This window comes from Phoca vitulina, unplaced genomic scaffold (genome assembly GCF_004348235.1).
Source record: "Phoca vitulina isolate PV1807 unplaced genomic scaffold, GSC_HSeal_1.0 scaffold58, whole genome shotgun sequence".
Lineage (NCBI taxonomy): Eukaryota > Metazoa > Chordata > Mammalia > Carnivora > Phocidae > Phoca > Phoca vitulina.
In genome coordinates, this window is record NW_022589761.1 from 6,739,032 (window position 1) to 6,760,630 (window position 21,599).

Below are 21,599 nucleotides of genomic sequence, written 5' to 3' on the forward strand. Positions count from 1 at the left end.
CACTTAACATGTTTTCAAGGTTCATGCATGTTGTAACACGTATTAGTGCTTCCCTCCTCTTCATGGCTGAGTAACATTCCACTGTATGGCTATACCACATCACATTTATCCAGTCATGATATTAAGGACATCTGGGTGTTTTCCACCTTTTGATTATTATGAATAATGCTGCGAAGAATATTGTGTTCAAGTTTTTGTGCAGATGTACATTTTTGTTTTTCTTTTCTATATGTCTACCAGTTAAATTGCTGTATCATATGGTAACTCTATTTTGAACATTTTGAAAAACTGCCAGACTGTTTTCCAAGGTAACCACACTATCTTTAATTCCAATCAATAGCATATGAACGTTCTGATTTACCTACATCCTTCCAACACTTGTTCTCTTTTTCTTTTGTTTTTAAGATTTTATTATTAGAGAGCAGAGCAAGAGACAGAGAGCACGAGCTGTGAGGAGGGGCAGAGGGAGAGGGAGAAGCAGACTCTTCACTGAGCAGGGAGCCTGACACAGGGCTCAATCCCAGGACCCTGGGATGTTGACCTGAGCCGAAGGCAGATGCTTAACCAAGTGAGCCACCCAGGTGCCCCTATCTGACTTTTTCTTTGTAGATATCCTAGTAGGTATATAGTAGTATCTCATTGTAGTATTTTACTCTAAAATATATTTAAATAAGATTTATCATATTAACCATTTTTAAGGTTACAATTCAGTGGCATTAAGTACACTTACATTGTTATGCAACCATTACCACCCATCTCCAGAACTTTCTCACCTTCCTAAACTGAAGCTCTGTACCCATAATAACACTTTTTGATTTCCATTTGTTTTCCTTTTGAGTATGTTCTATAGATATCTTGGTTGTGGTTACCATGGGAAGTATGTATAACATCCTAAAGTTACAAAAATCTATTTTAAATTGGTATCAACTTTGATCACATACAAAATCTGTACTCCTTTTCAGTTCCACTTTCACCCACTTTAGAATAGTGAAGTCATGAATTAACATTTTTATGTATTTTGTACCCATTAATGTAGATAGTTATATAACTATTTTTTATTCATATATCTTTTATATTCTGTAGAAAACAAAAAGTGGAGTTACAAACCAGGATTACAAAAATACTGGCTTTTATATTTTCCCCTACTATTTTCTTTATATCTCCATATAGCTTTGAGATACTCTGTAGCTTCTTTCATTTCAACCTGAAAGTCTCCCTTTGGCATTTCTTGTACAGAATGTCTAGTGATAATGAATTCCCTCAGTTTTTCTTTATCTAGGGAAAGTCTTAATTTCTCCTTCATTTTTTTGTGTTTTTTTGTTTTTTGTTTTTAAGATTTTATTTATTTATTTGACAGAGACATAGCGAGAGCAGGAACACAAGCAGGGGGAGTGGGAGAGGGAGAAGCAGGCCTCCCGCAGAGCAGGGAGCCCGATATGGGACTCGATCCCAGGACCCTGGGATCATGACCTGAGCCGAAGGCAGACGCCTAACGACTGAGCCACCCAGGTGCCCTCCTTCATTTTTTTGAACAACAGTTTTGCCACATATAAAATTCTCAGTTGACGGGGTATCTTTTAGCATTTTAATTTTTTTTTTTTTTTTTTTAAGTAGGCTCCAGACCTGAGCTGAGATCAAGACCTGACTGAGCCACCCAGGTGCCCTTAATTTTTTTTTTTTTTTTTAAAGTAATGTCTGTGCCCAATGTGGGGCTTGAACTCAAAACCCCAAGATCAAGAGTCACATGTTCTACTGACTGAGTCAGCTGGTGTCCCTCTTTTAGCATTTTAAATATATCATTTCACTGTCTTCTGGACTTCAGTTTCTGCTGCAAAATCTGATAGTCTTATGGAGGATCCCTTGTACATGATGAGTGTCTTTTCTCTTGCTGCTTTTAATATTCTTTGTTTTTCAACATTTTGATGTTAATGTATTTTGGTGTGCATCTCTTGGGGTTTATGCTACTATTAGTTCATTGAGGTTCTTGGATCTGTAAATCCTTGTCTTCACACTTGGGGAGTATTTGGTATTGTTTCTTCAAATAATCACACTGTTCCTTTCTCTCTTTCTTTTCCTTTTGTGACTCCCGTAATGCAGGTATTATTTTGCAATGTCCCATAAGTCCCTGATGCTTCACTGACTTTTATTCATTTTTTTTTTCCTTTAAACTCCTCAGACTTGATACCAGTGAGCTGTTTTCAAGTGTGCTGATTCGTTCATCAGCTTTTTTGAGTCAGTTATGGAATTTCAAAATTCAGTTATTGGATTTGTCAGGTCCAGAATTTGTTTGGTTCTTTATTTTTTGAATTTCTCTTTGATGATATTCTCATTTGTTCATGTCATTTTTCTTTTTTTTTTAAGATTTATTTTTATTTGAGAGAGAGAGAATGAGAGAGAGAGAGCATAGAGGGGGGAGGGTCAGAGGGAGAAGCAGACTCCTCACTGAGCAGGGAGCCTGATGTGGGACTCGATCCTGGGACTCCAGGATCATGACCTGAGCCGAAGGCAGTTGCTTAACCAACTGAGCCACCCAGGCACCCTGTTCATGTCATTTTTCTAATTTCCTTTACTCTTTTGTCAATTTTCCTTTAGTTCTTTGAGCATATTTAAGATAGTTTTAAACTCATTGTCTAGTGATTCTGTTATTTCTTCAGTAATGGCTTCAGGGTATTTATTTTGGTCTGTTGATTGGATCATGTTTTCCTGTGTCTTTGCATGCCTTATGAATTTTGTTGAAAACTGGGAATTTGATAAAACAGCTACCTCTCTCAGTCTTTGCAGACTGGTGGGCTAGGCCTTCACTTATTAGTGAAGTAGGGCATTAGTAGGACATGTTCTGAGCCTTGTATCAGCCCAGGGTGAAAACACAAGGTCTTCTTAGTTTTTTTTCCCCTAGGTATTTACTGTGCCTATGCCTGTATATGTGCCTTTGCTCAGTGTTCCTCATACACCACCTGCTTAATTTCTAGGGGCACCTGGGTGGCGCAGTCAGTTAAGCATTCGACTTGGTTTCCCCTCAGGTTGTGATCTCTGGGTCCTGGGATTGAGCCCCGCATCAGGCTCTGCCCTCAACGCAGAAGTCTGCTAAAGTTTCTGCCTCTCTCTCTCTCAAATAAATAAATAAATATTTTTTAAAATAATAAATGTCTCAATTTCTAAAGAATCTCACCCCATCTTCTGTGGGCCTTACAGGTTCTATTGTATTTCTCTCCCTGTAATCTTCTGCCCCAGGCATGCACAGGTCTACAGTCCCCCTGCAGATTTTGTGAACCATGGTGCCTGCCACTGACTTCTGTGGCCCTTACAGCCTAACATCTAAGCTGTGCCACTATTACCTGTCTGAACTCCAACTCAGGTAAAAGAGAGAAAAGTCTATTAGGCAGCCCAGAGACAGACTGGAATGTTGCAAATGAGTTGTATTGCTACTTTCAGCCAGAAGGAGGGAACTGTGAAATAGGACAGTTCTTCCTTACCGTGCCAGCATTGGGGTAAGGGGAAGTAAAAAGCCTCACAAAATTTCTTACTTTTTCAGTCTGGTTTTACTTGATTGAGCATTTACTTGTTGCTGTAGGTTTTAGATTTCTAAAACTCATATGAAAATTATTTTAGCCAATTCTTAGGATTTTGTTTTTAGTTTTTTTATTTTTTGATTCTGTAAGGGAACAAGGATCTGGAGCTTTCAAGTCTGACATCTTGCTGCTGTCACTCTCATTGCAGTTCTGAAATGCATTTCCCTGATCACAATTTTTAGAATTTTTTTTACATGTGCTTATTAACATTTATGTATCTTCTCTGGAGAAATGTTTATTGAAATCTTTTGCCAGGTATATATCATTTACAAATATTTTCTATTCTGTAGATTGTCCTTTCAGTTTTTCCAGTAATGTTCTTTGATACACAAAAGATTTCAGTTTTGATGAAGCCCAATTTTTCCATTTTTTTCTTTTGTTATGTGTGTTTTGGTGTCCCCAAGAATCCATTGCTGAATTTAAGGTCACGATGATTTACTCCTATATTTTCTTTTTTCTTTTTTTTTTTTTTTTAAAGATTTTTTATTTATTTGAGAGAGAGAATGAGATAGAGAGCATGAGAGGGGGAGGGTCAGAGGGAGAAGCAGACTCCCTGCTGAGCAGGGAGCCCGATGCGGGACTTGATCCTGGGACTCCAGGATCATGACCTGAGCTGAAGGCAGTCGCTTAACCAACTGAGCCACCCAGGCGCTCCTACTCCTATATTTTCTATGAGTTTTATATTTTTAGGTTTACATTTGGGTCATTGATCAATTTTTAGTTCATTCTCATATATTGTGAGGGAAGGAGTCTAATTTCATTCTTTTTGTATGTGGATATCCAGTTTTCTTAGCACCATTTGTTGAAAAGACTGTCCTTTCCCCACTGAAAGGTCTTTGTGCTCTTGTCAAAAATCATTTGGGGCACGTGGGTGGCTCAGTCAGTTAGGCATCTCTGATTTTGGCTTAGGTCATGATCTCAGGGTCGTGAGATCCAGCCTGGAGTCAGGCTCGCCCCTCAGCAAGGAGTCTGCTTGAGATTCTCGTTCTCCCTCCCTCTGCCCTCCCCCCCACACTCATTCTCACTCTCTCTAAAATAAATAAATAAATCCTAAAAAAATCAATTGACTAGAGATACATGGGTTTAATTTCCAAACAGTTCCATTCTGTTGATTAATATATTTAACATTATGGCAATATTCAGTTGCTTTGATTAGGTTGGGAATTGCTAGTCTTCCAATTTTGTTTTTGTTTTTCTTTTTTTCCAGATATTTTTGTTATTCTGAATCACTTACAATTTCACTTGAATTTAAAAGTCAGCATGTCAGGGGCGCCTGGGTGGCTCAGTCGTGATCCCAGGGTTCTGGGATCAAGCCCCGTGTCAGACTCCCTGCTCCGTGGGAGGCCTGCTTCTCCCTCTCCCACTCCCCCTGCTTGTGTTCCCTCTCTCGCTGTGTCTCTCTCTGTCAAACAAATAAAATCTTAAAAAAAAAAAAGTCAGCATGTCAGTGTCTACAAAGAAGCCAACTGGGACTCTGATAGGGGTTACATTGAATGTGTAGATTGTTTTGAGGAATATTGCGATCTTACTGTCTCGTAGTCCAGTTCATAAACATGGGATGACTTTCAGCTTAATTAAGTTCTTTTACTAATTTTTTTTTTTTTAAAGTACACAGTTTGCATTTTTGTTAAATATTTCATTCCTTTGGATACTGTTATAAATGGAATTATTTTTTCCTTTTTTAAAAAAGATTTATTTATTTTAGAGAGAGAGTGCACATGTGCACAAGTGTGAGCGAGGGTGAGGGACAGAGGGTGAGGGAGAAAGAATCTCAAGCAGATTTCCTGCTTGACCTGAGCTGAAATCAAGAGTCGGTCGCTTAACCAACTGAGCCACCCAGGCACCTTGGAATTATTTTAATTCAGATTATTATTGCAAATGTATAAACATATAATTGATTTTTGCATATTTATTTGCATCCTGCGATCTTGCTGAGTTCTAATAGTGTTACAGTCAGTGTTTTAGGGTTTTCTGTATACAAGGTTATGTCATCTATTAATGGAGATTATTTTCCTTCCTTCTTTCCACTACGCATACCTCTTTTTATTTCCTATTTGTCCTTGCTATACCTCTAGAACAATGTTGATGATAAGAGGCAATGGGGGGGTGCATCTGGGTGGCGCAGTTGGCTGGGTGTCTAAATCTTGGTTTGGGCTCAGATTGTGATCTTGGGGTCGTGAGATCAAGCCACCGTGGGGCTCCGTGCTCAGCCGGAGTCTGAGATTCTTTCTCCCTCTGCTTCTCCCACTTGTACTCACTCTCTCTCTCTCAACTAAATAAATTTTAAAAAAGAAGAAGAGGCAATAAGATTTATATATCCTTGTCCTGTTCTGATATTAGGGGTAAGATCACTATGTCTAATGGTAGCTGTCAATTTTATCATGTGGAGGTAGTTCCCTTCTATTCCTAAATTCACTCTCTTGTCATGAAAGGGTGTTGGATTTTGTCAAATGCTTATTCTTCATGTATGAAAATGGTCATGTAGTTTTTATTTTTTATTACACTGATACGATATATCACATTAGATTAACAATCTAATTTTGAATTCCAGGGATAAATCCCACTCAATCAAGGTATGTAATTATTTTTATATGTTCCTAGATTCAGGTTACCAGTGTTTTGTTTAGATTTTTTGCATCCATATTCATAAAAGATATAGTGGTAGTTGCCATTTATTGTAATGTCTTCTTCTGATATTACTATCTAGTATTGGCTTCATAAAATGAGTTGGGAAGTTTTCTCTCCTTTTTTACATCTTGAAGAGTTGGTGAAGAATTAGTATTCTGCTTTAAATGTTTCATAGAATTTAACAGTGAAGCTATGCAGACCTGGGCTTTTCTTTATGGGTAGTTTTAAAAATAATTAATTCAGTTTACTTGTTTAAGATTATTCAAATATTCTGTCTTCATGAGTAAATTTGAAAGTTTGTGTGTTTCTATGAGTTTATCCAATTCATCTGGGTTTTCTGATTTCTTGTGCAATTGTTCATTTTAATCCTTTGTAATCAATTTTCATTTCTGTAAAGCTGGTAGTGTTGTCCCCTCTTTCAGTTATGATTATAGTAATGGGAGTCTTCTCTCTTCAGTCATTCTAGATTTTCTAAACATTTGTGAACTTTTAAAAACTTTTCATAAAACTAGCTTTCAGTTTCATTTATTTTGGGGTATTTTTCCTATTTGATATCTTTACTCTTTTCCCAGTGACTTAAGGAGGGAGGTTAGATTTGACCTAGGTATTTACTTTTTTTTTTTAAGATTTTATTTATTTGACAGAGAGAGACACAGCGAGAGAGGGAACACAAGCAGGGGGAGTGGGAGAGGGAGAAGCAGGCTTCCCGCTGAGCAGGGAGCCCGATGCGGGGCTCAATCCCAGGACCCTGGGATCACGACCCGAGCTGAAGGCAGACACCCAACGACTGAGCCACCCAGGCGCCCCTAGATATTTACTTTTAATTATAGGCACTTTAAGCTTCAAAAGTTTTCCTCTAATCATTAATTGCTTGTCATAAATTTTGATATGTTGTGTTATTCACAAGATATTTTCCAGTTTCCCTTTTCATTTTTGATGTGTTATTTAGGAGTGTTTTGTTTAAATTCTACATGTTTTTGAGTTTCCCATTTTTCTTTCTGTTACTTCTAATTTTATTATGGATAGGCAAAACTTTTCTTTTCTTTTTTTAAAGATTTTATTTATTTATTTGACAGAGAGAGAGACCGCGAGAGAGGGAACACAAGCAGGGGGAGTGGGAGAGGGAGAAGCAGGCTTCCCGCCGAGCAGGGAGCCCGATGCGGGGCTCGATCCCAGGACCCTGAGATCATGACCTGAGCCGAAGGCAGTCGCTTAACCAACTGAGCCACCCAGGTGCCCCTAGGCAAAACTTTTCTTAAAAAAAAATTTATTTGAGAGAGAGAGAGCATGCGTGTGCAAGCAGGAGGAGGGGCAGCGGGAAAGGGAAAGAGAATCTCAATCAGACTCCCAACTGAGCACAGAGCCCAACGCAGGGCTCTCAGTCTCACAACCCGAGATTATGACTTGAGCTGAAATCAAGAGTCAGCCACTTTACTGAAGCCATCCAGGTGCCCCAATAATAAATAAATCTTAAAAAATAAAAAAGAACTTTCTATTTCTCCCCTCAATCCTGTCAATTGTTGCTTCAAGGCATATGTGTTCATAGTTGTGTCTTCTTGTAGGCAGACCCTTTTATCAACATATGAGGTTTCTTTGTCTCCTGTAAGAAGTACTGACGTAAAGCCTATTTGGTCTCATAATTAGTATAGCCATCCAGCTCTTTGATGACTACGGTATGCAATATACTTTTCCATCCTTTTATTTTCAACCTATTTATATATTTGGATTTGTTATCAGTTTGTTGTAATTGAATACAGTTATACCATATTTTCTACCCATTCTGCCAATTTCTGCCTTTTAGTTGAAAAGTCTAATCCATTTGGGGTGCCTGGGTGGCTCAGTTGGTTAAGCGACTGCCTTCGGCTCAGGTCATGATCCTGGAGTCCCGGGATCGAGTCCCGCATCGGGCTCCCTGCTCAGCAGGGAGTCTGCTTCTCCCTCTCCCGCTCCCCCCTCTTGTGCTCTCTCTCTCTCTCAAATAAATAAATAAAATCTTTAAAAAAAAAAAAACAAAAACGAAAAGTCTAATCCATTTGCATTTAATATGTAATAACTGGACTTGCTTCTACCATTTTCTACTTGTTTTCTTTTCTTTTCTTTTTTTTTTTTAAGATTTTATTTATTTATTTGAGAGAGAGAGAGAGAGAAACAGCATGAGAGGGGGGCAAGGGTCAGGGGGAGAAGCAGACTCCCTGCTGAGCAGGGAGCCCGATGTGGGACTCGATCCCGGGACTCCAGGATCATGACCTGAGCCAAAGGCAGTCGCTCAACCAACTGAGCCACCCAGGTGCCCCTACTTGTTTTCTATATACACTGTATCTTCTTTACTTTTCTGTCCCTAGTTGGTTTCCTTTCTGTTCCATTGATTTTTTTTGTAGTTTATCATTTCACTCCTTTTTTATTTCCTATTCATTATACCATTTAGTCATTTTCTTAGCATTTATCCTGTAGATTTCAATTAAAAATTTGTATTTATGATGAACTAGTTTGAAATAAAACCACCTTTATTCAGGGGTCCCAAGACCACCCTCAGTTTCAATGATTTTCCAGAAGGATTCACAGACATCAGAAAAGCTATTGTACTCATTTTTTTTTTCCAGTGACAGGATACAGATTAAAATCATTAAATGCCAGATATTCCAGGGACTAGAGGTAATCTACCAGGAGCTGGTTAAGGGCCTACACTTTGTTTGGAATGGGCAGGGCTTAAACATTTCAGACCTGCTGAGTCAAACCTTCACTGTACAGCAATTTAGCTTTAATAGTATAGAAAAGTTTAGCTCCTATAACTGCTCCAACCTTCTTTTCTAATGTTTTAGTCCCAGATCATATCCTTATACATTGTGTGCCCTTTAAATAGGTTTATAATTATGTTTTACACAGGTCTTTAAAGACATCGCAAAAAAGGAGGAACAACAAACACAAAATACAGTATTATTGGATTATATATTTGCCTTTCAGTTGCCTTCACCATTGTTCTTTATTTCTTTTAGCTTTATTGAGATATTATTGACATGTAACACATTAGTTTTAGGTGTACAACATGGTTTAATATATGTGTATATTGCAAAATGATTATTACCAAAATAAATTCAGTTAACATCCATCACCTTCTTCTGACAACTTTTAAGATTTACCATCTTAGCCACTTTCAAACATACAACACAGTATCAAGTATAATTACTATGCTATACATTAATATCCTCTTGACTTACTTTATAATTGGAAATTTGTACCTTCCTTGGCCACGTTCATCCATTTCGCCCACCCACATTCCACCCCCCCCCCCCCTGCCCTGGAAACCACCACTATGTTGTATCTGTGAGGTTGTTTTGTTTTTTAAGTCTTAATTCCAGATATAAGTGAGATCATTGAGTATTTTTCTTTGATTTACTTCAGCTGGCATAATGCCCTCGAGGTCAATTCAAGTAGTTGCAAATGGCACAATTTCCTTACCTTTTTATGGCAGAATAATATTCCATTCTGTATACACACCAAATTTTCCTTAACCATTCAACCATCAGTGAACATTTATTTTGTTTCCATGCCTTGTGTATTTTAGATAATGCTGCAGTGAACATATGGGGTGCAGAAATCTTTCTGAAAGCTTTCATTTCCTTCAGATAAATAGAGGTGGAATTGCTTAGATCATACGGTGGTTCTATTTTTAAATCTTTGAGGAACCTCCATAGTGTTTTCCATAGCTGCTGCACCAGTTTACATTCCCAACAGTGCAGAAGGTTTCCCTTTTCTCCACATCTCACCAACACTTGTTATTCGTTGTCTTTTTGATAACAGCCATTCTAACAGGTATAAGGCAGTATCTCATTGTGGTTTTGAATTGCATTTCTGTGACAATTAATGATATGGAGCACCTTTTCATGTATTTGTTAACCATTTATATTTTTGGGAAAAATGTCTATTCAGATCCTCTGCCCGTTTTTTAATTGGATTATGTCTTTTTTTATACTGAGTTGTAGGAGTCCTTTATGTATTTTGGATATTTAACCCCTTATGAGATAAATGATTTGCACCTATTTTTAGTGGTTGATCCAGAGCTTAATGTATACATCTAATGAGAAACAGCTTTCCATATATACTAAAATCCCATGAGATAGAGAAGTGTTACTTGTCTTTTAAAAAGTATGAGAACAAAAAGGGGAACCCTCCTACACTGTTGGTGGGAATGCAACTGGTGCAGCCACTCTGGAAAACAGTATGGAGTTTCCTCAAAAAGTTGAAAATGGAGCTACCCTATGATCCAGCAATTGCACTACTGGGTATTTACCCCAAAGATACAAAGGTAGTGATCTGAAGGGGCACCTGTACCCCAGTGTTTATAGCAGCAGTATCCACAATAGCCAAACTATGGAAAGAGCCCGGATGTCCATCAACAGATGAATGGATAAAGAAGATGTGGTATATATATACACAATGGAATATTACACAGCCATCAAAAATGGAAATCTTGCCATTTGCAGTGACGTGGATTGAACTGTTTTGCTGAGCAAAATAAGTCAATCAGAGGGCGCCTGGGTGGCTCAGTCATTAAGCGTCTGCCTTCAGCTCAGGTCATGGTCCCAGGGTCCTGGGATCGAGCCCCACATTGGGCTCCCTGCTCAGCGGGAAGCCTGCTTCTCCCTCTCCCACTCCCCCTGCTTGTGTTCCCTCTCTCACTGTCTCTCTCTCTGTCAAATAAATAAATAAAAAATCTTTAAAAAAAAATAAGTAATCAGAGACAATTATCATATGATCTCACGGATATGTGGAATTTAGGAAACAAAACAGGATCATAGGGGAAGAGAGGAAAAAATGAAACAAGATGAAACCAGAGAGGGAGACAAACCAGAAGACTCTTAATCATAAGAAACAATCTGGAGGCACCTGGGTGGCTCAGTCATTAAGCATCTGCCTTTGTCTCAGGTCATGATCCCAGGCCCTGCATCAGGCTCCCTGCTCCGCAGGAAGCCTGCTTCTCTTCTCCCACTCTCCCTGCTTGTGTGCCCTCTCTTGCTGTGTCTCTGTGTGTCAGATAAATAAATAAAATCTTAAAAAAAAAAAAAACAACAATCTGAGGGTTGCTGGAGGGGAGGGGGATGGAAGGATGGGGTGACTGGGTGATGGACATTAAGGAGGGCATGTGATATAATGAGCACTGGGTATTATGTAAGACTGATGAATCACAGGCCTATACCTCTGAAACCAATAATATATATTAATTGAATTTAAATTTTTAAAAAAAGTATGAGAACAAAAGAAAACCTGTCATAGCTTTTGTTGTTTTAATCTTATACTTTTCAGTAAGCTCTACACCCAGCATGGTGCTTGAACTCACAACCCCAAGATCAGAGCCACATGCTATGCCTACTGAGCCAGCCAGTTGCCCCTTATTTACTGTTTTTTATTTTTTTGATTTGATATTGTGGATTTGAAGTACCAGCTATATTCATTTACTTAGCCCAATTTGGCTTTGCTTTTACCCACCTCCTTTGTGTTATTAGCAGAAATATTATACTTTTATATGTTATAGGCCCAATAATATATTATTTTATACAGTTGATATTCAAAATGGTTAAGTGAAAGGGGAAAAAATACATGTATATACTGCCTGTGAAAATCAGACACTCACCTCCAGTGAGTCTTTCAGTCTTTTACCAAAACTTCGCTGTTTTTGAGAATGTCCTTAGGCTTGAACTTACCCATAGTTACGAATGAAGTAATTTCCTTTGGAGAGGGATATACAGCTCTCTTGTCTGTGGCCTGCTTCTCCCCCTGGACGAAATCACAGAGCCACAGATCTAGTGTTGGGACAATAGCATGCTTCACTCTGAGTCACACCTCTGCTTTTAGGAACTGAGTACTTGGTAGATTGGGGGTGGGGTGGGGTACAGCAGCCAGAAGTTGCAATTTGCTCTCGGCATGATCCATGATCCTCTCCCATGATCCGAGGCAGACAACTGGAACCCCGGTATTCTTACCACTGCCACACCCAGGGCACATATAACATTTCGTGTGTGGCTGCTAGACAGAAGAAAATCTCTATCCCTTAGCTGCATTTTCCTGAGCAATAGGCAGGTGGGGGCAGGATGAGAAATGTTGATGTCCTGCTCCTCCCAGGAAGATGGCCATCTATTTGGGAGCAAGGGTTGATGAGTGGTGAGGAAGCCTTGACTGTACCAGTATGGAATAGAGGATTTTTCTCACTCAGATGGAATGAACAAGGAAGGGTTTGGTTCAGATACCGTAGAATTTCAGCTTGTAATAAGTTTTAGTAGATTTTCTTGAACAAATGTTTTTTTCATTTGCTATATATTTTTATATATAATTTTCACCAGTTTTGACGGAGGAGCATGTGATCGGAGTTCCTCACGCTGTCATGGCAGAAATGGAATTCCCAGACCAATTCTTTACAGTTCTAAGCATGGACCATGTAAGTTGCTGGATCTGTCTCCTTTGTGAACATTTCCTTTTTCTGAACCTTCCTACCAAATAGAGCCTGCCCCACATTCCCATAGTTTTTCACTTTCTGGTGAGAGTTGGAACCACACATAACAGTATAACTCCTGTGTGCCTATCTATTCTACAGATCTTCTACCCCTGGCCTACCAGGTTACTATTTAGTCTACCTGCCATAATGCAATTCTTTTCTTTTTTCTCAAAAATATTTCCTTCAATTTCACCTATATACGGTTTGTTGTTTCAGGAATTGGTGACATTCAGGGATGTGGTCATCAACTTCTCTCAAGAGGAATGGGAATATCTGGATTCAGCTCAGAGGGACTTGTATTGGGATGTGATGATGGAGAACTATAGCAACTTGGTCTCACTGGGTAAATTTATCTGCTTCATATAATTTAGAATATGCGCTATTGAATATCAGTTGCTTTTTAGTAAACCCAAGGCTATCTTATAAGAAAGTAGGTACCTGTTTCCAGAGGCATGGTTGAACACTGGGTTGTAAATGACACCTCCATTAAGCACATTCATCATTCTTCATGATGCTTGTATCTTCTCAGTCCCTTCATATTTCTGCTTTCCCTGATACTCAGGGAGTTTAATTTGAATTTTAGAAGACATAAAACACATCCTTTGAGATAGCTCTTATATTGGGTTCGAAGTCAGAATTGCTACAAATGCTTTGCTATTTTCTATCCCACCTTCTTGAAGAGTAGCTAGGAAACTGTGTCCTGATTTGTTATGATTATTAAAAGAATGCATAATTTGTATGTTAGATGGATAAACAGAATTCATGTTCATTGCCTCACATGTACGGTCTTATACCTGTTTTGTGGTTGAAGAACTTTGCATTTAACATTGTCAGTATTCCAATAAGGATCTTTTAATGTTTTAGAAAGCTGCCTGTTTTCCTGTCAGATCACATAGATCTTGGCATGTACCAGGTTCTATTCTAAGCACTTTTAATATATTGAATCTTTTAATTCTTCAGTAACCCTATGACATGAATACTTGTTGTATTATTTTGCTAAGACAAAAAGTATTTAGGCAACTTCTCCAGGATTACACAGCTAATTAGTATCAAAAGGAGGTTTTCTACCCAAGTAGTCTGACACAAAAGCTGATGTTATTAACTGGTACAATAAATTGCCTCACAAGACAAAGAGTTGGAATGGGTCTGAATAAAGATCTCTTTATATAATTCTATGGTCACTCTAAGGTGAATGGTCTTTCAATCTCCTCACATTTCTTTTCTCTGAAATCTATCAGTATCAATTCAACTTCATTTATCAAAACTTAACCAATTCTCTTAAGTGTTTTATATAATTGTAGTTCTTTTTTTTATATCTTATGTTACATTCCTTTGTCATAAGCAGGTTTTTTTTTTTTTTTTTTTTTAAAGATTTTATTTATTTATTCATGAGAGACAGAGAGAGAGGCAGAGGGAGAAGCAGCCTCCCAAAAGCAGGGAGCCCGATGCGGGACTCGATCCCAGGACCCCGGGATCATGACCCGAGCCGAAGGCAGACGCTTAACCATCTGAGCCACCCAGGTGCCCAGGTTGTTCCATTTTTAAGCCATTTGTGATCACCTTATTGGAGGAAGGGAAGTTGTTCTGGAGGGTCGTAAGGGATATGACAAGAACAGAGGGCCAGGTGAGTGAGGGCTGGTAAGAGAGGGAAAGCCATCACCAGAGTAAAAAGCCCAGCTTCTCTGGGAAGAGGTGGGTCCTTGTGATGTTTTTGGGAAACTCCCTTTAAAGCCCTGTGGAAAAAATCCCAACACTTGGGGAAGCCAATTAAGGTCTTCCCTAGTGCAACCAACATTTTTTCCATGTTGCTTTCTATTTGGATTTATAATAAATTCTCTTGACAAAAAACCATGGTCATTTATATACTCAACATTTAATCACTGTCTACACTGCGATAAATATTATGGTAGACCTATCAGTACAATGGTGAGGAAAAATGATACAGTTCTTGCTTTACGGAATTGACTCACTAGTGAGATGTATAATAAACAGGAAAACAAATAATTAGAAAATGTATCATATATAGTGGTAAGTGCTATAAAGAAAAGTAAAAAATAACAACAAAGGAATAAAGAATGAGGGAGAAAGCAAATTCACACAGTATGGTCAGAAGGGTATCTCTGTGAGGGGCGCCTGGGTGGTTCAGTCGGTTAAGCATCCTACTCTTGCTCTCACCTCACGTTTTGATCTCAGCGTTGTGAGTTCAAGCCCCAAGGGAGCCTACTTAAAAAGAAAAAGAAAAATCTCTGTTGTCTTAGCTTCTCATTCTGTGAATATATAGTTCCTTATTAATAATTTGCCTAATGATTTTTACAATTAAAAATCTTCATTTAGATCAATGTTTTCTTCTAAATCCCTCATTCCTTCTGCATTTATTAGTTGCCCTCATGTTTTGTTACCAGCAAGAATGTTTATGTTCTTCCTACGATTGTAACTGATTAGCGACTAAAAATGGTACATCTGAAATTTTCTGACTTTCTCTTGTTTATGTCTCATTTTTTTTTTTTATTGGTTTTTGATTCAGTTTACTTTAGCTCACCAGTCTTAATTCTTGATGCCCAGTTGTATGGATATCAAGAAATTTCTTATGGTGATTTTTGTGTGTCTCTGACTCAGTCCTTTAATCTTTAAATTTATTCTTGCTTTTTGAGACTTTCCCAGCCTCACTCTATACCTTCCTTATCCCAGACCAGACATCTGAATTGGTGAAAAGTGTGTTCTTCTGGTCTAAGTTTGTGGTTTCTGTTGTAGTTTAAAAAAAATCAATACTAGGTATTAATTTTACTTATTTATTTAGCATATTTTAGTACACAAAGGTTTTTTCCCCTTTTGATTCTTGTATTGTCAAATGGTGGTCTCCCTTAGCTCCTTCAGGTGATTTGTGTGTCCTATAAGAATGATGCAACAGTTAAAGCATGTCTCCATGCCTTCCATCCTCACACCATAGTAGTGTGTCTATATTCAGATTTCTTGCTTTCTGTCACAACAATCAAGGGCACATCTCCCTTCCCTACACCAGATCATGAGTCGGATCTTTCTTTTAGGAGCCCTAGCTCGTTACATGTTTTACTACCACAATCTGAACAATGGGCATGCTTATGATTTTTTGTTTCATGGGAGGTGAGTCTCTAACAAGTTTTATCTGTCTAGCAAATTGGTCTTTTTCAATTTTTATGGCTCCTGGGGTTTCTAATATCTATTTTCCTAGAAAATAATTCACCCTTTTCATTCAGTAATTCAACATTTTCAAATTGATTAGCATAGCAGTCTTTTTTTTTTTTTTTTTTAGATTTTATTTATTTGACAGAGAGAGACACAGCGAGAGAGGGAACACAAGCAGGGGGAGTGGGAGAGGGAGAAGCAGGCTTCCGGCTGAGCGGGGAGGCCGATGCGGGGCTTGATCCCAGGACCCTGAGATCATGACCTGAGCCGAAGGCAGACGCTTAACGACTGAGCCACCCAGGCGCCCCGATTAGCATAGCAGTCTTAAAACATTTTAGAAAATACCTTCTCTGATGGTTTTCTCTTTTATTTTATTTTTTATATTTGTTATTTATATTTTTTCTATGTTTTCTAGCTATATCTGATTCTGTATTTATTGAATTCCCCCCTCACCTTTTCTTTAGGTCACTTTGTTGTTTCCTATCTTCTTGATTGGGATGTATACATTACTTATTTTCATTTTCTCCTTATTAACATAAATATTTAAATCCTTACTTTTTGTGTGACTAATGCTGACTTCCATAGATTTTATTTATATTTTTAAAGATTTTATTTATTTATTTGAGAGAGAGAGAGAAACAGCATGAGAGGGGAGAGGGTCAGAGGGAGAAGCAGGCTCCCCACTGAGCTGGGAGCCCAATGCGGGACTCAATCCCAGGACTCCGGGATCATGATCTGAGCTGAAGGCAGTCGCTTAACCAACTGAGCCACCCAGGCGCCCTAGATTTTAATATATAATACAGTTGACCCTTCAACAACACAGGTTTGAACTGTGTGGGTCCACTTAAATGTGAATTTTTTGATAAAGGTAGTACAGTACTGTAAATGTATTTTTTCTTTTTTTTTTAAGATTATATTTATTTGACAGAGAGCAGAAGCAAGGGAAGCGGCAGGCAAAGGGAAAGGGAGAAGCAGGCTTCCTGCAGCAGGGAGCCCGATGCGGGGCTCGATCCCAGGACTCTGGGATCATGACCTGAGCCTAAGGCAGATGCTCAGCTGACTGAGCTCCCCAGGTGCCCCTCTTACGTTTTTCTTAACATTTTTTCTTTAGCTTACTTTATTGTATGAATACTGTACCTAATACATATAGCATATAAAATATGTATTAATCAACTGTTACTGGAAAGGCTTCCAGGCAGTAGTAGGCTATTAATAGTTTGGGGTGAGTCAGAAGTTATATGATGATTTTTGATTGTGCAGGGCAATGGCACCCTAATCCCAGTTTCAAGGGTCAACTGTATTTTCAACGGGATCATTCTCTGAAATTTTTGTAATTTCAATCACATTTCCACATTTGGTAGAAAGTTTTTTCATTTCTAGGTAGAAGTGCTTTTTAATTTACTAATACTGGCGTCCATTTACAGTTTTATTATTCTAATCAAATAATGATTGCATTATTATACTTTTGTTACTTATAATTCAGTCACAGGAAATTATTTTTGCCCTGTTTCATGGAATGTTTATCATTCATTTTGGATTTTCCTCAGGTTATCCCCTCATCTAATTGCCAATCTCCAGCCAATGTTCAACAGATTGTTTTTTACATTCTTGCCCACCTATACCACCTTTTCCACATCATTCTGTTAGCTTTTTCCCCTTTCAGAGTTGCATAAGCTTTATAGTATGATTTATACCTACTATAATATCGAAAATATTCTGAAACTGCTTTGTAGAGTGTAACAATCGTTGACTTTGAGTACAGGAAAATGAAAGATCATGAAGGAAACATTTAAATATAGACTAGGATTTCAGTAGGATAGATGTGTGATAGTGAAAAAGCTAATGAAGAACAGTAAATAAAATTCCTCATCTTTATTGACAGGTGGGGTAAAGAAAATCATGGTTATGCGTAGCAGGGAATTAACAGCAGTGATGGAGACAGTATATGTAAGTGGAGAGTCAATTAGAAACAAATCATTCATAAACACTACTTGCGTGTGTGTATAAATCACTGCAGTATAGTGTGAGGGTTGGAAGGAATGGAGGCATACTTAAACTACTGCATCATTCTTATGTGTACCTAACTGTTTTGATGATCAGTTGTGTTACCCAGTGACTGATCTTTATAATATTTCCTTTTTGTCTTATTTAGATTCTTTTCATCAAGTGATTTAATTTCCCTGTAATTATCAACTTAAATGTCCCTGGGGCTTGTTATTCAGTGGCATATAATGATTATATTTCTCCTTTTGGAATTTAAGGAATAAGGCTAAACAGCATAACAACAGAAAATTACTGAATAAACAACTGAAAAAAAATAATGTGAGGCAACTAGAGCAACTAGATATTGGAACAGAAACATAAATATGAACTTACGATCAGTTAGTACCTCATTTCTGAGGGTAGTAACTTTTAGATCTGGATGGTAAAATGTGGGTGGTATATAAGTGGTATATAAAGAACCCATTTCTAAGCAATGAAACATCCTGTGGGTGGAAATTATGTTTGTTGTAAGAGGTCAAAAAAAGATTAGGTGAAAAGGGATAATGGATTAAGATGAGGTCTTACAAGCACCTTGTTATCCACAGTAAAGTATTTGGATTCTCTTGTTAAAAAAAAACAAACCAGGGCGCCTGGGTGGCTCAGTCGGTTAAGTGTATGCCTTCGGCTCAGGTCATGATCTCAGGGTCCTGGGATCGAGTCCCATGTCGGGCTCCCTGCTCAGTGGGGAGTCTGCTTGTCCCTCTCCCTCCGATGCTCCCCCTGCTCATGCTGTCTCTCTCTCACTTGCTCTCTATCTCAAATAATAAAAATAAAATAAAAAGTCTTAAAAAAAGAAACCAACCAACCTCAGGTGCTTTGGTGGCTTAGTCAGGTAAGTGTCCGACTCGATCTCAGTTCAGGTCTTGATCATAGGGTCGTGAGTTCAAGCCCCGCATTGGGCTCCCCAACAAAAAACAAAACCAAAATTGTTAGTATGTGTAGATTATCAAATTATGATCTGCTATATCTATACATGATATTGATAACTAGTTCTACATCTGTAGATGTTGGTCAGTTTACCTGGATTGGTTCCCAAACATTAGTACTGTCAACAAGCTTACTAAGTGATGATCAACACCTAAATGTCTGTCAGACCCATTGACTTTATCTGTTTCCCTTATCACAAACCTCACAATCTTACATTATGCTTTCATCATTCTCTGATCTTTCTTAAGACTTCATTGAGGTATTTTAATCATTCACTTGTATTGTTTGTATTTGCAGTTTTTCTCCTCTGCATTGTATAAATGTTTCATTTTTATGGCACATGAAAACAAAAATTGTGTTTCTTTTTCCCCTCTCTTTCAGATTTGGAGTCCAAGTATGACACAAAGACTAGAAAGGACATCACTGGTTCTCAGTGGAAAGTAACAGAAAGTAAATTCACTGGTCTTGAGAGCTCCATTTTCAGAAATGAATGGCAAAGCAAAAGCAAGACTGAAGTACAAAGACCTGAAGTGGGATATTTCAGCCAAATGAAAATCAACTCTGAAAAAGTGCCCAATTACAAACATCATAAGTCTCTTATATCACATCAGAGAATTCATGATAGCAAGAAGCCCCATGCATATAAGGAATATGGGAAGGTCCTTAGCTGTGACTTAAATTTTGATGAATATGAGAGAATACATACTGGTGAGAAAACCTATCAATATAATGCATATTGGAAAACCTTTGGAGATGACCCACATACCCTACAACTGAATATACATAGTGGTGTGAAACCTTGTAAATATATGGAATATGAGAATGCATTTAGTTTTTATGAAGACCTTAGTATACAGAAAATGCATGATGATCAGAAGTGCTATAAATGTAAGGAATATGAAAGGACCATTAGAAGAGTTGAAGAAATAACTCCACTTCAAATAATTCATGATGGTGAGAAACCCTATGAATGCACTTTCTGTGGAAAATCCTTTAGAGTGCATGCACAACTTACTCGACACCAGAAAATCCATACTGATGAGAAACCTTACAAATGTATGGAATGTGGCAAGGACTTTAGATTCCATTCACAGCTAACTGAACATCAGAGAATTCATACTGGTGAAAAACCATACAAATGTATACAATGTGAGAAAGTCTTTAGAATTAGTTCACAGCTTATTGAACATCAGAGAATTCATACAGGTGAGAAACCTTATGCATGTAAAGAATGTGGGAAGACCTTTGGAGTCTGTAGAGAACTTGCTCGACATCAGAGGATTCATACTGGAAAGAAACCCTATGAATGCAAGGCATGTGGAAAGGTCTTTAGAAATAGTTCGTCCCTGACTAGACATCAGAGAATTCATACTGGTGAGAAACCCTATAAATGCAAGGAATGTGGGAAAGCTTTTGGAGTAGGTAGTGAACTTACTCGACACCAGAGAATTCACAGTGGTCAGAAACCTTATGAATGTAAAGAGTGTGGAAAGTTCTTTAGACTTACATCAGCACTCATTCAACATCAGAGGATTCACAGTGGTGAAAAACCTTATGAATGTAAAGTATGTGGGAAGGCTTTCAGACATAGTTCAGCCCTTACTGAACATCAGAGAATTCATACTGGAGAGAAACCTTATGAATGCAAGGCATGTGGGAAGGCCTTTAGACATAGTTCATCCTTTACAAAACATCAGAGAATTCATACTGGTAAGAAACCCTATGAATGTAAGGAATGTCTCAGTGCCTTTAGCGTGGGTAAGCACCTTACTTGATGATAAAAAAGTTGTACTGGTGTTTTGTCTTGAATGAAAGACATGTACAAAAGCCTTTTGCATCTGAGTTTCACTGGGAAAGTCCATGCATTATAATATGAAGTAATCAAGGGGCCATTGTTCCTCTTATTGTTTCCAGACTTCCTGGCCCCTCTATTTAGAAGTAGTATTGCTCAGTGATAGGTGATGTATACTTGTTTTGTTAGATATTGCCAAATATTTGTTTTTATTTCTCCTTTTCATATCAGTTAACATTGTGAATCTCTGTTTAGATAAGATGGTCCCTATTCATTTCTGATATGTATGGAAAATGTGTTTCACTAATTATTTATTAGTCAATTTCACATGAATTTCTTTTCCAGGCATGTTTTGTTTACAGTTACTTTTGATGTTTGTGTTTTTGTTCTTTTGTCTTTTCATTGTTTTTGGCTTGTTAATTTGTAATATTATTCAAATAAATCTTTTGCATTCTAATTTTTTGTTACATATGATGTACTTTCCTTCCTCCAGAGAGTTAAAACTTCCAGTCACTTACTATGTTGTTTTAAAGTCTTATGACCCGGGGCGCCTGGGTGGCTCAGTCGTTAAGTGTCTGCCTTCGGCTCAGGTCATGATCCCAGGGTCCTGGGATCAAGCCCCGCATCGGGCTCCCTGCTCTGCGGAAAGCCTGCTTCTCCCTCTCCCACTCCCCTTGCTTGTGTTCCCTCTCTTGCTGTGTCTCTCTCTGTCAAATAAATAAATAAAAATCTTTAAAAAAAAAAAAAAAGTCTTATGACCCTGCATGGTATTTGTGTAGATTTGTTTTTGTTTAATTTTCTATTGTTTTTGTTTTAATGTTAGATAAGTAATTTCCTTCCCATTGTCATCAAGTGATTGATTTAAAATTTCTGTTTGTTTTGACATGACAGACTTGCCTAAATACCTACCACAACACAATTCCTTTAAAGAGCCTTTTGAGGGGCACTTGGGTGGCTCGGTCTTTAAGCGTCTGGCTTCGGCTCAGGTCAT

The 21,599-nt window shown here is 38.0% G+C and overlaps 1 protein-coding gene across 7 annotated transcripts in view; it reads left to right on the forward strand.

Moving 5' to 3' along the window:
• Nucleotides 1–21,199, forward strand: part of ZNF529 (zinc finger protein 529) — an 83,185-nt gene extending 61,986 nt beyond the window's left edge. For 3 of the 7 annotated variants that reach the window (XM_032390295.1, XM_032390297.1, XM_032390296.1), the window contains 3 exons: nucleotides 12,533–12,627; nucleotides 12,901–13,027; nucleotides 19,198–21,199. In XM_032390295.1, the coding sequence (XP_032246186.1) occupies nucleotides 12,574–12,627; nucleotides 12,901–13,027; nucleotides 19,198–20,591 (1,575 nt within the window). In that variant the 5' untranslated portion in view covers nucleotides 12,533–12,573 and the 3' untranslated portion in view covers nucleotides 20,592–21,199. Of the gene's footprint in view, nucleotides 1–1,636; nucleotides 1,659–3,231; nucleotides 3,356–6,120; nucleotides 6,143–7,680; nucleotides 7,871–12,532; nucleotides 12,628–12,900; nucleotides 13,028–19,197 lie in introns of those variants that run through there. The other 4 variants (XM_032390298.1, XM_032390299.1, XM_032390301.1 and 1 more) reach the window with 4 other exon arrangements.
• Nucleotides 21,200–21,599: the final 400 nt, after the last annotated feature.